Genomic DNA, 19,880 nt, shown 5'->3' on the forward strand with positions numbered 1-19,880 from the left:
GCATAGGTAAATCTATAGAGACAGCGACTGGATGAATAATTACCTAGGGGCACAGGAAGGGAGGTTGGGGAGAAAAAGAGAGCTAACAACAATGAGCACAGAAAGATGAAAATGTTATAAAATTGATTGTGGTGATGACTGTACAACTCTTCTTAATGTGATTAGACCATTAAATTATATGATATGTGAGTTATGCCATATCAAATGCCAATAAAACCAGCAGAAAAGAAAAAAGTCTGGTATTCATATAAAATACAGTGTTGTGACCACTCCAGGTTTGGATATTTAACCTTTGGGCTTCTTGATGGTTAGGAATTATGTCCACAGGTCAATCCTTGGTAAAGGTAGGGATGGAGCCCAACCTATCAATAGGCGTCACATCCCGATCACACTTCCTGTTGCAACACATGAAAATCCCAGAAGCCACCTATTAGCAAGGACAGGAAAAATGGGAGGTTCTAAGACAGTAGTAAAGGAGCCCTGGTAGCACTGTCAGAAGAGTTTTGGACTGCTAACCACAAGGTTGATGGTTCAAAGCCACCACTTGCTCTGCAAGAGAAAGATGAGACTGACTGCTCCCATAACGATTTATAGCCCTGGAAGTCCTATATAGGGTCGCTATGAGTTGGAATCAATGGATGGCAGTGGGTTAGATTTGGTTAGGCAATGCAGTATTAATATTGCTACAGGTTTCTTTTCCCATTGAATCCACTGCATTATGTAGAATAAACTACTTAAATGACATATAGAGACAGATAACTTGGACTATTTATTAAATGGATGAGTTACAAGATGGATACTAATGGATAAACTTATTTTGTCCCACTCATAGTGAAACATGAAGCTTTTAAATGTATAAAGTTTACATTCAAATTTCATATATATGCTTGCCCTGTTAGGATTATATCATAACAGGTGAAGCACTAGTGAGTTCAATGTCACCAGAGATTTTCAGTTGGGTGATTTCATGGAGATTTTTCATCCGATGATTGTACTGCAGCAAGTGAGCATCATTGACGGCCACCTTGAAGTGGTTCCCTTCAGCCAGTACTTGGATCTGCAATGGCACATACCCAGAGCTGTTAGAGATGCCCACTCATGTCAAAGCCAACACTTTACACAAGAACTTAACAGAAAAAAAGAGACTCTACATTAATTAAAAATGTAAATTAAAGAAGAGAAATGACAAAATTACTAGACGGCATCACACAGGTGAAGTCAGCGAGGAAAGGATGACTAAGTGGTCCACATGTATACCGCTGAATGGTACACATGATACTTGAATGGATGCATGGTTTACTATGTATGTTCTCAACAACAAAAGTGAACTCCTAAAAAAAAAATCTTGGCCTCTTTGATGGTTTAAAACACATAAACATCAATCCTATGGTAGGAAGCCCTAACAGAGTGGCAAATTTTAGTGATTGATGGTAGCCAGTTTGGGCCAGTGTAGGAGGATCATATTCTTCTAACAAACATTGAGCCTGTCAGTCCTCACAGCCTTTTAGAGCAGCAGTTCTCAACCTGTGGGTCAAGACCCCTTTGGGAGTTGAACAACCCTTTCACAAGGGTCGCCTGCTTCATAACACTAGCAAAATTACAGTTATGAAGTAGCAACAAAAATAATTTTATGGTTGGGGGTCACCACCACATGAGGGACTGTATTAAAGAGTTGCAGGATTAGGAAGGTTGAGAACCACTGTTTTGGAAGAAGTAATTTGGCAACATCTAAATTTTACAAATGATGGTGGCATAGTTGGTTACACACTGAACTGCTAACCACAAGCTCAGTTGTTCAAACCCATCCGAGGCTCCTCAGGGAGCCAGTGACATTTTAAAACTGTCAGAAACCCACTGGAGTTGGTCTCCGTCCTATAGAGTTGCTATGAATCAGAATCAACTTGATGGCGGTGGGTTTGTTTCTTGACTTTATCCAAATTTTAAACATGTATAATCTTTGAATGAAATTATTCTACAAAGCAAGTATTTATGTATATGGGAACTCATTGCAAGATTTCAGTTAATTACAAATCTGGCTAAACCAGAGGATGTACCCTAGTACACATAGGAACTGGAAACCCAGGAATCCAGGACAGATGAGCCCTTTAGGATCAGTGGTGAGAGTAGTGATACCGGGAGGTTGGTGGGTAGGTGGGGTGGGAAGGGGGAACCGATCACGAGGATCTACATATAACCACCTTCCTGGGAGATGGACAACAGAAAAGTGGGTGAAGGGAGATGTCGGTCAGTGTAAGACATGGCAAAATAATAATTTATAAATTATCAAGGGTTCATGAGGGAGGTGGAGTGGGGAGAGAGGCGGTAAAATGAGGAGCTGATTCAAAGGGCTCAAGTAGAAAGCAAATGTTTTGAGAATGATGAGGGCAACAAGTGTACAAATGTGCTTGACAGGATGGATGGATGCATGGATTGTGAGAAGAGTTGTACAAGCCCCCAATAAAATGATTTAAGAAAACAAAACAAAGAAACAGTTTGGTTAAAATAACCCTCAAAAATATCAGTTAGGGCCTGAGTTTTCTGAAAAAGTAAAAACAATTAAGCAATTATGTTCTGGTATGGCCATATGGCCCCTGTGCTAATTACACAACTTCATGTCAACTTGAAGATATATAAAAATGTAGGGGTGGAGGTTAGTCTGTCAATCAGGTCACAGCCCATGACCTCCCTTGGCAGTATGACCAAGATGGATAGCTCTCTGGAGGGCAACCTTTCTCTCACTCTCTCACTCTGCCTTTACCTTCCGGCCTGCTAGCCACTAGGTGAGATGCTAAAGGCCTACCGACCTTCCATCAGCAAGACTTTACACCCACTGGCCTGAGATCATCCTGCATTCTGCATCAGCACATGTGGCTGTGTGAGTCTGAAGATGGATTTATGGACTAGTATCTGACTTAAAGACTTGAGTTGGACTGGGTTGGGATGTTTTCTTGATACAATTTACTTCTTAATATAAAGCTCTTTCTTACACATAGATGGATTTGTTTCTCTAGTCACGCTGGCCAAACACGGCCCTAAATGAAGCCAATGGTCTATGAAAGTCCTGCCCTGTGTTGCTCACCATCCAACTGGGCTTTTTGGCTATTCTGCACTTAACACAAACCTAATGCTGTGCTTTCCAATAGTTCCTTGTTGAAGCAGGAGACCTTTTTTTGGTGCTTCAAATGCAAAGTGCATGTAAATTATGTGCCAATAAAGCTATTTTTAAAAATTCAAAGTGTGCTACATGTCACAGACAGTGCTTTAAAAAGATACCAATGTGCAACCTCTGTGAGGGGAGGAAGGAGTAAGAATGGAGAGCTTCTTATGGGGTAAAACTTATTAATTCTTTGCAAAATTTAAGCATCGAGAAAACTGAGCTTTGATCTCCAGTCCAACTATATTGGTGTAAGAAAATGAGTCTCAGACCAACCGTACGCTACTTTCTGTCTGACTATTAAAGGTGATGTCTTTCTTTTTCCATCTCCCCCAAGATGCCACCTCCAGGGGGCTCAGGGGAAGTGGTGATGGCTTGGACGGAGTTAGGAAACATGTGGTTTCGAGCCTGCTGCCCCCCAGCATGGGGAGGTGATATCCTGGGTAGGGGCCCCAGGACAGGTGAGAAAATTCATGTCAAGTGCATTGTGGCTTTAGAAGGGTGCACTGTGAAAAACGTATAGTATCAGTATATAATGGGAGCGATACTTACTTTGAATGGTTTCCCACTTTCAAAGGGGAACACACTCTGTCTTTCTTCCTTCCCCCACATGTTATTCTGTTTTGTGTTACAAACGATGACCTTCTTGTTGTCCTCATTGAACCGTGGGTTGAAGTGGAAGGCAACGTCATCCCCTCTAATGAAATCTAAAGCAATTCTGTGGTAAACCAAAGACCAGATGATTAAAATGATTGAAACTGGGCACCATTTGCATCAAGGGAAGACTGTAGTCCTCTGAAGAGCAATTCATTTAAAGAAAATGGAAATTTTTCGCAACAGAAAGCAAAGGAACACACAGGGTCATACTGGAAACTCTTACCAGCTGCGTGTTCCACAGCTGAGCATCATATCTAGACAAAAGCAAGGCGATCTGCGATGCCTTTCCTTGTCTCTCTCTCTTTGTCGCCTCCTCCCAGCCAGCAGGAATTCTCTCTGTACTACCTACCTCACCTCATAAAAACCCGTCAATGTTTCTGAGTAGAGCCACGTTGAGGACACGGTATGTCTGACATTGTAGATCAGAATGCTTGCCCTTTCCTGCCCAGCCAGGCTGCTTTGAACAAGTCCGCGACGTCCTTCAGAGCTAACAAACACCTGCCTCCCTCATCGCTACCCAGAAGCCTATTCAAAGAGCATGAATGGATGCTGTGTTGCACGGTCAGCCTCCTGATGCGAAGTTATAAAGTCCTGACAGTGAGTGCTTCTAACGCGCCAGGATGTGACTTGGAATGACTGCATGTGCTAGCTGAACTTTTGACCCTGCCCGTTCTCCTTGCATGTTGATACCAACGTAAGGTCCCTTTCATTGCCAAGGGACTGAGCTGTCTCGGGGAGCACTGACCACAGCAATGGCTGGTGTTCTTGTCTCAACGCAGCACATCCCAAAGTGGGCGACAGCTCTGGCTGGGGTGCTGGAACACGCCAGGAAGTGTGCGAGAGCAGAGACCGACACTTTACCCAGGATCGTCAGCTCTAGGACAAATGTCTTTCAGTGCTGGGGGTACTGTGTGTAGGGCGGGTGGGTGGGGGGCAATAGTGAGTAATTATTTTGTTGGTAAAAGGGGATGGTGGGCCAAATAAGTTTGGGAACCTTTGTTTAATGCGATGTCTGAACTCCATCCAGCTCCACTACCTGCCTTCTCAGCTGGGCATTCTGACTGGCTCACAAACCGTCTTGTCTACCACAGTCCTCAGAGTTCATTGAAATGAAGCACAATGAGACTTACATTGGACGGAATATCCAAGAACTGGAGAGGCTTCCAGAGGTTGACGAACAAAAGGAATTAAAATATGCTGCACAACCAGCGTGCAGTATAGAACCAACCAAATGCACAACATTCCTCTAGTTCTTTAATGCTTCCCCTCGTGCACTGTCATGACCCAACTTCTACATTGCAAACCCGGCTAGATCAGAGCATGTAAGTGCTACAGATAACAGCTCACAACATGGCACCAGGAGAGATAAACCCTCAGGAACGGCAATGGGAGTAGAGATAGCATCAGGGTAGGAGGAAGGTGGGGAGAGAAGGGGGAAAAAGGGAAACCGATCACAATGATAGACTACGCTCCCCAACCCCAGGAGGTGGATGAACAACAGAAACATGGGGGAAGGAAGACTGCGGAGAGCGTATCATATAATTTATCAAGGAGTCATGATGGTGGGAGGAGGGGGAGCTAGGGATAAAAGAGGATCTGATACCAAGGGCCCAGGGAGAAAGAAAATATTTTGAAAATGATGATGGCAACATATGTACAAATGTTTGATAAATGGATGCATGGATTGATATAAGAGCTGTAAGGGCCCCAATAAAATGATTTAAAGGAAGAAATAAAAAGGGTGCTCCCCTTTCCCAGGAACGTCTGGGAGCCCCGGTGTTTGCTCCACGGGGAGAAGGGAGAGCATCCCCCCCGCCCCTGTCTCCTCAGGCAGTGATTTTCTTGCCATCCTCATAGAATTTGCAGGAAAAATACCGCAGTGTGGCTGTGGGGGAAAGGGCTGTGGGAGGGAGAGCAGATGATACACCTCAGGAGCACTGCGCGCACAGGAGAGGCTGTGGGCTCCGTGAGACTGGGGGGGGGGGTGGAGGGAGGAGCCAGGCAGGGAAGATGGGGTTTGAGAGGTGCAGACTGGGAGAAGGGCAAGAAGGGATTCGCCTATGGCAGTTCCTGCCACACGGATGCAGAGGAGGCTGGCTGGGGGTGCAGGAAATGGAGGGTGTGAACGCAGCACGATCTGATCAGAGCGAAATCTCCTCTTGGTAACCCACAAGCTGAGTACGTGACTCTGCACCCCCAGGCCCTGCTGGGATTTGTCAATGCAGGCAGGAGGGAGAGCTGGGCCAGGGCCTGGCAGGGAACCCAGAAACCAGCCTGGATTCCCCTCAGGAAAGCCTACCCCTCTCTAGCCCCCCTGAAGCAACCAGTTCCCAGGCAGGTAGACAGAGTGCTCTGTGCATATGACACAGCTCAGGGTGGGTCGCGGTCCACTGGGAGTGACCTGGGTGAGCACTTGGAAAAATCATATGGCAAGAGCAGCTGCTTGAAATGCGGGCTACTGTGCAGCGACAGCCCCACTAGACATGAAAACGCCGCACCTGCCCAGCCTCAAAGCTCTTCTGAGCATATGGCAACGCCAGCACCAAGACGCCACGTTCTTCAGCAACCAGCATATGGCTCTCTGGGGAGAAAGACGGGCCTTTCTACTCCTGTCCAGACTTACAGCCTGGCACCCACAGGGCTCTCTCTGAGCAGCACTGCCTCCATGGCAGCGGGTTCGGGTTTGGGTCCTGCTACTGCCTGAATTCACTTGGAGCTGCCCCTGAGCCCAGGGCCTGTGACTGCTGGCACAGCCAGTGTGAGGAGGGCAAGGGCAGCTGAGCTCAAGAGGCCTGGGGCCCAGTGGGGGGCAGTGTTGATCCATGTAGTTGGATTGTCAAGCCATGAGGTCAACCCACAACTAGGTCCAATAGGCTCTTTGTGGGCTGGACCCGAATTCTGATGGGCATGGAGGTCTGGGGAGCGTGCTAGGTCTCTTACAGCTGGCACTGAGGTGGGCAATACCCAAACATTGCCCTGACTCCACTTCCTTTACTCTAAGGCTTTGGCCACCAGGAATGAACCGCTGACTGTGGCTCTCCGTGCTCCTTCTGGGTCCTCCCAACGGTGAACTCACCTCCAAGCACCCCCACTCACTGCCCTGGAGTCGGTGCTGACTCAGAGGGAGCCCTCCCCGCAGTGGGTTTCTGAGACTGCCACTGTTTACCGGAGTGGTCAGCCCAATCTTTCTCCCTAGGCGCTGCTGGAGGGTTTGAACTGCCGACCACCCGGATCACAGCCCCACCTCTAACCACTACACCACCCTGACTGGGTCCAATATTGATTGGTGAGATTAGCCCATCCTTGTAGTCTAGCCATGGTTCAAAATACGGAATTCTCAACACCATATCGAAGCTCAAAATAGAGCGTCCTGTCTCCAGGAGCCAGTTCACCAGGGTGCTGGGGGTGCGTCGGCAATGCTCTGTACCTGTTGGCATTGGGTCTCACTGTGCCCAGGATGGTGATCAGCATGCGGGGCTTGACTCCTTCTGGCAAAGGCAGGTTGTAAGGCACCATCTGGGGATGCAAGAGGAGGTGTGTCAGCCAAGGAAGGGTCACATGGACTTGGGGAAGGAGAGGAGAGCTTAGTGAAGTTCAATCTCTGTGCACGTGGGAATCCCATTTGACCCTCCCTGAAGCCCTTTGTCCAAGGGACACCGAACCACCAGCCGTGCATGGACAGCACAAGCCGACAACATTGACAATGACGACACCAATCCTAGTCCTTCACCAAACTCGGTTCTGATACGGCTTGAACCGCACCCGGCAGTCAGGTGCCTTTCTGTGCCACCCTTAGACCCTGGTCATGACACATTTCATCGTCGGTATTGCTATGCAGCCAGGTGCCCAGTGGGAGTTGTCCCCTGAGGACAGGAATAGAGTCACCCAGGAGGGCTTCTAGGTCCCCCCCCCCCTACCTCTGTTCCCACAGCACAAGCAGGGTGCTCTGTCTGAAGCCAGGGTCCAGTGAGAATCGGTGGGACCAGCATTTGCTAGTGGTCCCATTCTCCAGTTCACAGCTCTTTGTAGACATTTATGTCCAAAGGGCCGGGAACATGCCCAAAGCTCTGTCCTTGACTTCCTGTGTCCCCCTATGGGCTCCTTTTGCTCCCAAGGTTCCACTATTACCCGCCCTCCTGATCTCTGCGCTCAGGCTCTACCCGAACCTGTCTCCTCTGTGGACCTGCTGCCAGGCCTCCAGTCCCACAGCGTGGGCCCCAAGTGCCCTCCTGCCTCCGTGCCCCCCTCCCCCCTGGCTTCTCAGGCCTGCTGATGCTTGCTGGCTTTCTCTGTTTCTAACACCAGATGCGCTGTGGACAAGAGGACCTTGATTGAGAACTCCTTCAGCTACTGGGGGCCGCAGTAGCGGCTTTCCTGGGTGTTCCTGTGGTCCCCACAGAACCCACGCCCGCGTCGGCGGGAGACCGTTTTCCGGTGTCTCATGGGACCGGCACCAGTGGGCATCGTCTTCAGCCCGGCTGCTCCAGGGATCCCTGTGTTGGGCTTGGCAGGGGAGCCACCCTGGCCACAGGGCGACTCTGTAGGGGCAGGTCTGCAGCCACAGCAGAGGCACAAGGTGTGAGTCTTATTGGGCTGAGCGATGGCGGTCCCTTTGTCATCTCACTTCTATGGCCGAGACCCCGGGGCGAGGCGCATGCTCCCTGATGCTCCAGTCGTCCGGGCTGGAAGGGTCAGGATCGCCTCTGAGCCCTGAAACCTCACCAGTCGATCCCGGCAGGGCAAGTGTTCTCCCTGTCCTGTCTCTCCCAGCTGCCTCCTCGCCTCCACGGGCCTCTGTGCCCGCAGCTCACCTACCTGGGTCGAGGTCAAGCTCAGCGCAATGGCACCAACTTTGCCCAATTCCTCCAAACTCTCCTCTCAGCTGACCTGGTCACATACCAGATGCCCCATGTGCGGACTTCTACAGGGTCCTCAGTGGCCTCGTCCCGTCCCACCTCACTCTTCCCCGTGTGTCAGTCTTTACTCCCGACCAGGTGGAAGGTCATTCCTTGAAAGGTCACTTCTATGTTTGAGATATGTCTGAGTGCCCCCCACGCAGCCTCTCTGCCACCCCTGCCCCCACCCCCAATTTAATTGCATGCTTACAACTTCAATCCTTCACTCACAACAAAAGCTTTCAAAACCAGCTTACCCCTCAGCCCCTCTCTATGGCTGTCGGGCGTTAGGTCACTTCTAATGTGTCATCTGGGAGGAAGTCAGAGGAACTTGGTGGTGACCGCAGAGTCAAAGAAACTGAGCCAGGTGGGAGCCCACTCCAGCCTGTGCTGAGGTCTCAGTGCTCATTAAGAATAAGATCCAGAACTTTCCCCACTAGTAGGACTCGATTTCCATTAAAGCTCCCTCCAGAGTCCTCCCAATGGTGCACTCCCCCTGACCGTCACAGTACACGTCAGAAACTCAGTAGGAACCAGTGCAGTGTTCTAGGCCAGCATACTCTGACTGAGCCCTAGTTGAGAGGTGAGGGTTCCATTGCCCCTACCAAGACCTCCCCCACTAGCTCTGTCCTAATCCAGTCCCATGCATAAAGGATCTCCACTCACCATGGGTCCAACGGGGGTGCCAAAGGGATTAGCAGCAGGATAAGCACCAGGAGCACTGGGTTGTCCTGGAGGTGGGTAAGCCTCAGGTCCGCTTGGCTTCCCTGGGTAGGCCCCAGGTGCAGTGGGTCCAGGATATGCTCCAGGTGGCCCTGGGTAAGCAGCCCCTGGGACTGCCTGTCCAGGGTAGGTTCCAGGAGGTGCCTGGCCCGGGTAGGCCCCTGGAGGAGCTTGGCCTGGGTAGGCCCCTGGAGGAGCCTGGCCAGGGTAGGCCCCTGGAGGAGCCTGGCCAGGGTAGGCCCCTGGAGGAGCCTGGCCAGGGTAGGCCCCTGGATAGGTGGCCCCAGGGTAACCCCCTGCTCCACCAGGCTGGCCTCCCCAGGCACTAGGCCATCCTTGAGGGTTGGGGTTCCCAGACCCTGACAGGGCATCATTAAGCTAGAAAGAAAGAAAGAATTCTGAGAAGGTAGGTATTCACAAAAACCAATTTTGTATTGAAACAGGAATATGGGATCTCCATACCCAAACCAAACTCAATGCCTTTCACTCAATTCTGGATCATATCCACCCCCGATAGGATTCCTAGGCTGTAAATCTTTAAGACGAGGCCTGGTGTGGTGCAGTGGTTTAAGCACTGGGCGGAGTTCTGCATGTCAGCAGTTTGAAATCACCAGCAGTTCCATGGGTGAAAGACTGGGCTTCCTAGTCCCGTGACAGTTCCTGTCTCGGATGGCATGAGTCACTATGAGTCAGCACTGACGTGCTGGCAGTGAGCTTCCTTTTGCTGTTGTTGTGATTATTTTTGTTTAAATCTTTAAGGGGGCAAGAGCATCATCTTTCTCCTGCAGCAGAGTTACTGGTGAGTTTGAACTGCTAACCTTGCTGACAGCACCGCCAGACCGCCTTCAAGAATATTTGCCACCTATTAAGAATGTGAATGAGCCCTAAAGATAAATGGCTGGATTAGATACACTCTCTAGCATCTGTGTCAGATGGTGGAGGGCTACCTTTGTGGCTTTTCTCTCTCAGGAGCTCAGATCCAAAAGCACTGGCATCAGATCAATTCCAACTCACAGTGACCTTATGGTACAGAGCAGATCTGCTCCTGTGGGTTTCCAGAACTATGGGAAATTCTTCATGGGAGAAGAAAGTTTCACTTGTCTACCAAGGAGCAGCTGGTGGTTTTGAACTGCTGATCTTGCAATGGGCAGCCCAGCGAGTAACCACTCTGCCACCAGGACTCGAGTTATCCTCTATCTGATCGCCCTGAGGAAAATGATCACAAACGCCAGGTGGCTGGACTGCACTGCACTTGACTTCTCTGCCTAGAGGGCTGCTCTGCTCAGCGGGGGGGATCCACCCCCCTCTGTCCTAAGCCTTTCCTATCACAGGGAAACAGCATGAGCCACAGAGCCCAGGCCTGGCTTTCTTCCCAATGGTGGTTGGGAAAACAAGCCTCCAGCTAGTAGCCTCCCGAGACAGGCGAGGCCAGAGGAGGAGCAGGGCAGTCTGGTGGGAGACACACAGGCCTCAAGCTAAGGGAGGAGAATGTTGGAGAAAGGAAACCCAGGGACCAACTTACCGAAAAACTGTCCGCCATCTCCCTGGAAGACAAAATCACAAGGAAAAACGGGTTGGTTACCAGTTGATCCTGACAGGGTTCACCGATGCCCATGCAATGTAACATGCCAGTTCCTTGTGTCAATCTACAGGCATTCTTCCCACAAACCATACACACAGTCTCATGACGGGGCTGTTCTCCAGCCCAAAGACTAAGCCCTGTCTCATGCTGACTTCATTCCACTTCTCATTTCCCTTCAAGTTGGGCAGTGGGTTGGGGGCAGGTTCACTGAGCAGATCATCGGTTGCCTTCAGCGACTCGCACACATTTGGTTTCATCTCCTTCAGTGCAGTCCCGCCCATGGACCATCGCTGGGCCCACGTCCTCCCTGTGCGCGTTTCCCTTCCTGCTGCGTGCCTCGCCCTCTGCACACTGTGCGGTCATGCTGCCCTCAGTCCCACAGGCTGGGGTTCTCTCCCCAATTGCACTCGCCCCGCGTGTTGCTCGGTGGCCACACTAGCCTGGGTTCAAAGCCAGTGTGAAGAGTCCTGGTTTAGCCTTGTCCTCCCGCACCTCCCCTCCTGCCCGCACCAGCATCCTTACAGGTGTGCAGTGTGCTTGCATTGCTGCCTCCCTCTCATGCCCTCCTCTGGGGCCTGAGAAAGCTGTGCTGGGGACTGTCACTAAGAGAAGGGAGACAAGGACCACCTGAGAGGGCCGCTGCCCAGGATCATTCTGGCATCGGTGCACAGCTCTGCCTGCTCCGTTATTTGAAATGATCAGAATTCTTTTTCCCTGGGTTTACCCATTTCTGCTATATCTGCAATTGTTTTAAGAAGTAACAGTGTCCCCAAGGAATCTAAGCAATGGGGACTACTCAATAGGTGCCCAAATAAACAGACTCCGTGCTCCTATCAAAACAGGCAGAGCCATACATATACATACATCAATTGTATAAAGCACATCTGCACATTCCCTGCCCCAATCATTCTCAAAGCATTTGCTCTTCACTTAAGCCCTTTGCATCAGGTCCTCTTTTTTGACCCCTCCCTCCCCACTCCCCCCTCCCTCATGTGCCCTTGGTCATTTATATATTGTTATTTTGTCATATCTTGCCCTATCCGGAGTCTCCCTTCCCCCACCTTCTCTGCCGTCCCTCTCCCAGGGAGGAGGTCACATGTGGATCCTTGTAATCAGTTCCCCCTTTCCAACCCACTCACCCTCCACTCTCCCAGCATCGCCCCTCATACCCTTGGTCCTGAAGGTATCATCCACCCTGGATTCCCTGTACCTCCAGCTCCCATATGCACCAGTGTACAGCCTCTGCCCTATCCAGCCCTGCAAGGTAGAATTCGGATCATGGTAGTTGGGGATCTGGGGGAAAGCTGTGTTCTTCATCGGTACTACCTCGCACCCTGACTGACCCATCTCCTCTCCTAAACCCCTCTATGAGGGGATCTCCAGTGGCCGACACTTGACCCTTGGGTCTCCACGCTGCACTTCCCCCTATGTATATGTATGGATTGTGGTAAGAGTGGTATGAGCCCCTAATAAAATGTAAAAAAAAAAAGAAAAAAAAGCCACAGGGCACCAAGAAATGCCCCGGGCTACCAGAAGTTGGAGGAGGCCAGGCACGTGCTGGGGAGGCCTGGCCCTGCTGCTGCCCTGACTTTGGACGTCTCTCTCCAGAACTGAGACCATGAATTTCCATCTTTTATAGCATCTATGCGGTAGCATTTGGTTATAGCAGCACTGGGAAAATAGACCCTTCCAGCAGCCGCTGCCCTAGACCAATGTTCTAGCTCTGCCTTGGATGGAGGGTGGCTGCCAGTCACCACGCCCCTTTCAGAATAAAATTGCCGAAAGATGCTGCTTGAGTTTTCCATCCTCCTCCTTTAGAGCCGGTGTGTGTCAGGCCCTACGGCAGTGATTCTCAACCTCCTAATGCCACGACCCTTTAATACAGTGTCTCATGCTGTGGTGACCCCCAACCATAACACTATGTTCATTACTACTTCATAAATGTTATTTTGCTACTGTGATGAATCATCATGTAAATATCTGATAGGCAGGATGTATTTTCATGGTTACAAATTGAACATAATTAAAGCATAGTGATTCATCGCAAAACAATATGTAATTATATGTTGTGAAATATTTATTTTTAATGACAAATAAATGAAATTTTGTCTTGAAGCATGGTGTAGCATGGGTAACAGTCTTCAGGCGGGGTACTCGTATGTGGGCGTATCTGCATGTGGGCAGACCTGCCTGGAGACAGATAGAGGAGCAGTGTCTCAGTTCCTAAGACCATCGGAAAGATGTGTTTTCTGATGGTCTTAGGCGATCCCTGTGAAAGGGTTGTTTGACCCTCCAAAGGGGTCGCGACCCACAGGTTGAGAACCACTGCCCTAAGGTGAGAAAAAAGCTCCCTGGGGGCAGGATAAATGCACATTCCCTGTGAGACATTCTTGTTGAGAAGATACATGGAGACCTGGAGCAGGAGAAGCCACCTGGAGACCCCTGCCAACATTAAGATGCTTCTACTGCCACTGGATCCACAAGACTTTCCCCCCACTGGCCTGTGATCTTCCTGCACTAGGTGTCATTGCATGTGTTGTGTGAGTCTGAAGAGGAATTTACAATTTGGTATGGGACATATGGGCTAATATTGGAGTTATGGACTTGATCTGGACTGGGCTGGGATGTGTCCTCAATATTCAATTACTCTCGTATATAAAGCTCTTTCTCCTCCGCAAAAAAACAAAACAAAACAAAGCAGGCAGAGCTGCTGCAGGATATACACTGGAGACATTCTTATTATCAGCCACCCTCCCCCCGCAGACGCACATAGGTATTCACCGAGCATTCGGAGCACACCCTGAAGCAGTGAGCTTATCACCATGTCCGCCTGACATGTGGGAAACTGCTGGCAATTCTCCGAGGAAGTCCCAGAATCGGGCTCCCGCAGTGCCTACTACACATCCCTACCCAGGATTTCAGATAGCATCGTGAACTAATAACGCAAACGTTGGGCAACTCCTGCCCAGCGGAGGCGGCTGTGTTGCTACCATGGGAGGAATTGGAGAGAACAGCTGGGGCAGAAAAAGGGAAGAAGGATTTCTCTGATCAAAAATAAACCCTTTTCATTTGAGATGCTCGCGGGAACCAGTCCTGATCTTCAAGAGGGGCAGAGTAGTTAGTTCCTCCCTTGGTTTCGCATCTCCTCCCACCCCTGAGCACCACACCAAAGACACAGCAATAACTACAGGTAGGCTTTGACTTGGTCGCATGAGGGCTGACCCTCCACCTCAACACCATTGGCATTGCAGGCTGGATACTTTGTTGGGGGGCCAGGGAGAGGGGCGAAGCTGTCCTGCGTGTCTGGCAGCAACCCTGGTGTCAATACACATGCCAGTAGCACATCTACCTCCAACTAGTGGGGACAGCCCAGAAGTCTCAGACAGTGCCAGGGGTCCAGGGGGTCAGCTGCGCCCGTGGGGGCCAGTGGGGGTTGTCAGCATGTGTATTTCCATATAAATGTAGTTTCAGTTGTGAAAAGTAGCTCCATTTGGGTCTTTTGTCTCATAAAGTGTCTTATGACCATAATTCCAATTAAGGTGAAAGATGTATAAAGGCTCGTTAGAGTCAGAAGCTCACTTAAAAGAGCATTTCTAATGGGTGAAGGGAGATGTTGGACAATGTAAGACATGACAAAATAATGATAATTTATAAATTATCAAGGGTTCACGATGGAGGTGGTTGGGGAGGGAGGGGGAAAATGAGGAGCTGATACCAAGGGCTCAAGTAGAAAGCAAATGTTTTGAGAATGATGAGGGAAACAAATGTACAAATGTGCTTGACACAATGGATGTGTGTATGGATTGTGATAAGAACTGTAAGAGCCCCAATAAAATGATATTTTTTTAAAATAGCACTTCTTTTCTTTTTATTAAATACTTTTATTGGAGGCTCTTATACCTCTATCACAATCCACACACTCATCCATTGTGTCAAGTACATTTGTACCTATGTTGCCATCATCATTCTCAAAGGATTTTCTTTCTACTTGAGCCCCTGATATCAGCAATTCATTTTCCCCCCTACCTCCCACATCCTCCTTCCCTCTTGAATCCTTGATAAATTATAGATTATTATTTTAAGAGCATTTCTAAAAATTAACTTCTATTTGTCAGTTTATATTTCAGCCCCAGCTAAAACGGACCCGAGAAACAAAGCCTGTCTTCCCTGTATCAGCTTGGGTGGCTGTTTGGGATGTGTTCTGGCACATTAGACAAGTCCCTTAGAACAGCAAGGAACCCTGATGCCATAGTGGTTATAAGTTGGGCATTGATCCACAGGTTAGCAGTTCGAAGCCACCAGTAGCTCCTCTGGAGAAATCCTGGGTTTTCTACTCCCAGAAAGAGTTACAGTCTCACAAAGGCATAGGGATATTTCCACCCAATACGGTTGCTATAAGTTGGCACAGAATTGATGGCAATGAGATTTAGGTCTTGGAATAACTACACGCTGCACCTATGTGGTATTTTCCCATTCAAAAAACACCTTCACATACATGACCTCTTTTGATTCTGTGAACAATCTTCTGAGATTCACAGTGGACAGTAGTCCCATCTTCAAAGTCGGGAAACTGAGGCTCAGATTGCTTACCTCTTGGCTGTCTTTACCAGGACCCAGGTCTCCTCACTCCACCTACACACATATGACACCTTACACTTTGAGAGTCTTTGGAAAGTGTTAATAATTTCATTTAGAGGTGTATTTTCTGGCTTGTTCATCCGGAACAGCACAACAAGCTGAAACTGTAAACAGTTTGAAGCAGGCCTCTGTTGCTGTTAGAAGACTGACGGATTCACGCTCTCACTGGTGCTGGAGAGCAGGAGGCCAACTGACTAATTATAGCCACCTTTTGACCAATAAACTGTACTTTTCCAGAAATGTGCGCACACTGTTTTTGATTACGTTAACATCCAAGCATCAGAAGCTGTACTGAAAGGAATATAATAGAATTCTTTTGGAATCAAGATGGTCAACCTCAAGACTTTCTTCGTCTGTATTTTTTTTAAGAGATACTATTTGCATAAATATCTTCATTTTCCCAGAAAACATCTTCCTCTTCTCCTGCCTTTCCCCGTGTTCTCTTTTTACACAGATGAGCAGTTTACAGAGAGACACAGTCAACTGTTTAAAACAATGTACCAACTCCACAGACAGGAGCACTTCCTCCTGGCATTGAAGGAATCGGGAACCTTGGGCAAACCATGAAAGATACACTGAATAAAAGCCAAAAAGAAGGGTGGGTGGAGAGAGATTGAGAGGGAGATTGCCTGAATAGTCACATTTGGGAAAACTACACAGTATACTTCAGTTCCATGTAGCTGTAGAATGAATGTAAACTTGAGTCAGAATGAAGACCACACTACTTGGCAGCTTTCCCGTTTCATAACCAGTAGCCACCCACCTCACTAGGCTCCTCTAGGCCCACGTAGCAGTGAATCCGGTTATATCTGGGTTCCCAGGCAGGGACACCTGGGAGGCTCCAGTTCAGCTTCAGGGCAGAACTTATGCAAGCTGCAATGGAGGTGTTTGTGGAAGGGTTTCCCCAAAGTCGGGGTTGTACTGCTTTAGGACGACAGCAGAGGCCTCTGGGTCTAGCCCACTCTGTTCTTGCTCACAGTGGGAGCTGGCCCTGACTTTCCAAAGGCACATTCAGCGATGCTGACTTGGCATAAAGGAGACCAGTCTTTTCCTAGGACAGTTTCCTCATCATGGCTCCTCAGCATCCTGGAAGGTCATGTGACTCTGTGCTTCTCAGTTCCTGATTCGCCCACCCCGCACCTGCTCTAGAAGAGCTGAACAGCAGTCCAAACAGAACGAGCTAGAAGTACACAGCAGCCAGGGTTCTGGCAGGCCGGTGTGCTATCCCCTTGGAGTCTCTGATAAGCAGCACCCGTTCAGGCAACAGATACAAAGAGGGACCCAGCTCCCCTCCGAAGAACCTGTGTCCCAAACCATTGGGGAAGAAAAGGCTGTTCTCAGCTCAGTTGCCAGGCCTGAGTCAACGGTGCATAAACTGACCAGCCTGTTGCTATGAGGCCCCAGGAGACGGTCATCTCCCCTACAGGAGGATCGTGCCCTGCTGCTTGAAGCCCCTGAGTGTGCCTAGTGAGTTTTCCAGGGAAACAGAGACGGAAGTAACAGACCCAGGTGAGTCTCTTGACCTAGCAGCAGCAACCAGATGGTTTGCTGAAGCGTGCCTTTATGGACAGAGGGTGTATGTGTGTGTGTGTGTGTGTGTGTGTGTGTGTGTGTGTGTGTACGCGTGCATGTGTGTGTGACAGTTTGCTGAAGCGTGTCTTTATGGACAGAGGTGTACGTGTGTGCGTGTGCGCGTGTGTGTGTGCGACAGTTTGCCGAAGCATGCCTTTCTGGACAGTTTGTGTGTGTGCGTGTGTGTGACGGTTTGCTGAAGCATGCCTTTATGGACAAAGGGGTGTGTGTGTCCGTGTGTGTGTGTGTGTGCGTGCGTGTGTATGTGGGGGGGGCTATTAAGGCGAGAATGCTTCACTAAAGAGGTTTCTCAATTCTACTTGAAAACCACTAGCCATGGTGGTCAATCAATGGATCAGGCCAAACTCCCCCTTCTGCCACCAGCATATTTCACTGAGGAGACCCTTCCAACGCTTCTGAGCGGTGACTGTTCAGGGACCACCCTCAAACTCCCCTGCAGACTCTGCAATTGATGCTGAATGTCGCCTCTGAACCGGATGGCTGGGGAAAGTAGCTCTACACCGCACGTCTGGAAGACCGTTTTGGTGTGTGGAAAATGTGTGGGGAAATCCCACTGCCACAATCCAGCTCTGCTTTCATGAGAACAAGCAGTTGTCTATGACAGAAAGACAAACCTTGTCATCTTCAAGGCAAATACATCAGAGTTTTGAAGTCGGTGTAGCTGTTTCACCTGACTTCTGCGGTTAATTGTTCTCGCTATCACTCTCTTCACAATCAACGGAGCCTGCCTTCTATTCCGTTCCCACAATCCTAGAAGTGACCAGGTCACCGAGGTGCAGCTGTCCTCATGGTTCAGCCACCCAACTCCCAAGAGTCACCTGACACTATTCCACAGTATCGGGAGTAGGAATCGACCCCTCTAAAGGACTGGGCTGAAGTCTCAGACACACCCTCAATTAACGGGTGTCTGAATCGCTGGCATTTCACTCCTCCCTGGCTGAGGAATCCTGCAGGGCAAGTGTTGGACGAATTAAGAAAACACAAGGTCTGTGGTTTCCACGCCACCAGGTGCATGGTGGGGTAAAGATGAGGCATTCTGCTCCGGGAAAGATTTACAGCTTCAGGAGGAATCCTGCTTCAAGTAGGCTATGCTTCAGTGGGTGCACCTAGACCAAGGCTCAGCCACTTCCTACCCATTTCAGCACAGATCTGAGAGTTTATGGCCCAAATTACCCTTTCTGGGTTGGGATGAGTCACTGGATTTGCAAAAGTTTAGGATTTGTGAGCTTTGCCCAAAAAGGACACATGACCTCTCGGGCCTGGGGTAGCACCATATTCTGTGGGTTCGGCTGTCTGAGAGCGAGCTGTGGCTGGGCTCCCCCCCACTGGACCTGTCATCTGCACTCATTCCGTGCCTACAGCAAGCTCCACACACCGAGCGGCAGGAGACGCAGAGGAAGTAGCCTGGACCACCGAGTGTTTGGGAAACTGAACAGTGCTCTGGTAGGTATTGGGGACAGGTGACCTGGTTGTACCTAGAACAGGTTGCTGCGTTAGGTGACCCTCCGGGGCGCCGTAGGGGTGCTCCAGTAGTCCTAGCCAGGCCTTCAGAGGGTCAGACCCATGCAAACGAAAAGCTGTGGACCCAAGGTGCCCACTGGTCTGCAAAGGGATAGCTCCAAGCGCCCCGCCGTCGGCGCCCTCGGACCCGGGCCGCGCGCCAGCCCGCCGCCCCTCCGCCAGCGCCCTGGCTCACCGGGTTCCAGTCCGTGATCCTGTTCCTTCGGCGGGTGCTCGGGAAGGGCGGCGGCTCCGCGCCTCAAATGTACCCGGCCTTGCCCCGCCTCCCCGGGGCGGGGCGCAAGCGGTCCCCCGCGTCCCCCCTCCCCCCGGCCCTCCCGGCGCCGCCCTGTCCCTGCCCTGCGGGCCACTCCCCGGGGCGTCCCGAACGGGGTTACCCCTACCCCAAGTGCCTCCCGGGACCTCCGCCCCAGGCACCCCGAGATGCCAGAGTGGCCGCCCTCCCCGCTCCCCGTCGCGGCCGCGCCCCTGGCTCAGGCTGCCCTCAGGGCTGGCTCTGCCAGGGGACCTCGCGCGCTTCCTGCCTGACTCCCAAGAAGTCGCGTCCACGTTCCTTGTCACCACCTGGCCTACACCCCTAAAAGGGCGCCCTGGCGGTGTCCTGGCGTCCGTGTTGGGCTGCGGACCACAAGGTTAGGCGTTCGAAAGCACCGGCCGCTCTGACAGAAAGAGGAGGTTTTCTACTTCCGTAAAGACTCGGTCTTGGAATCCCTGTCCCATAGGGTCTCGGTGCGTCACACTAGACGCGGTAGCACTGAGGAACCCTCTGTAAGGAGCCCTGGCGGCGAAGTGGGTTAGGTGGCTAACTGCAAGGTTTGCGGCTCAAACCCACCAGCCCCTTGGTTGGGGAAAGGGGACGCTGTCTGCTGCCATGCAGATTTACAGCCTCCGTGTTCATGACACTGGGTTTGGATCAAGACGCTCTGGCAGCCCGTGTGCACGCTGATCTGAGTGTGACAAGGAAATCCCTGGGGAAACCTTCTCAGAGATACAGGGTGCCATGTTCTCGTCCCAACTGCACGGTCTGGGATCCACTTGTATGATCTGGTATATCCATCTGTACGGCCTTCTATCCATCGTGTGGGTTATGGAATAGTGTCACAGGACCCAGCCCAGG

The 19,880-nt window shown here is 50.4% G+C and overlaps 1 protein-coding gene across 1 annotated transcript; it reads right to left on the bottom strand.

Annotated features, from left to right (window-relative positions):
* Positions 1 to 746: 746 nt before the first annotated feature.
* LGALS3 (galectin 3) lies at positions 747 to 19,048 on the bottom strand. Its single transcript, XM_075530499.1, has 6 exons — positions 18,939 to 19,048; positions 10,952 to 10,973; positions 9,373 to 9,807; positions 7,239 to 7,327; positions 3,707 to 3,872; positions 747 to 1,057 (listed from the first exon to the last, which is right to left on the bottom strand). Exons 2-6 carry the CDS (start codon positions 10,967 to 10,969, stop codon positions 902 to 904), a joined length of 864 nt encoding a protein of 287 aa, XP_075386614.1. The 5' UTR covers positions 10,970 to 10,973; positions 18,939 to 19,048; the 3' UTR covers positions 747 to 901.
* Between the last annotated feature and the right edge of the window lie 832 nt (positions 19,049 to 19,880).

The sequence above is a fragment of the Tenrec ecaudatus genome, chromosome 14 (assembly GCF_050624435.1).
Source record: "Tenrec ecaudatus isolate mTenEca1 chromosome 14, mTenEca1.hap1, whole genome shotgun sequence".
NCBI lineage: Eukaryota > Metazoa > Chordata > Mammalia > Afrosoricida > Tenrecidae > Tenrec > Tenrec ecaudatus.

Bases quoted from the DNA above. Each gene is read 5' to 3' on its own strand.
- LGALS3 (XM_075530499.1), bottom strand. The intron at 3,873-7,238 runs GTACAGAGCATT...GGTTTACCACAG, and splicing joins GTGAGACCCAATGCCAACAG to AATTGCTTTAGATTTCATTA. The intron at 1,058-3,706 runs GTAAGTATCGCT...GTGCCATTGCAG, and splicing joins AAAGTGGGAAACCATTCAAA to ATCCAAGTACTGGCTGAAGG.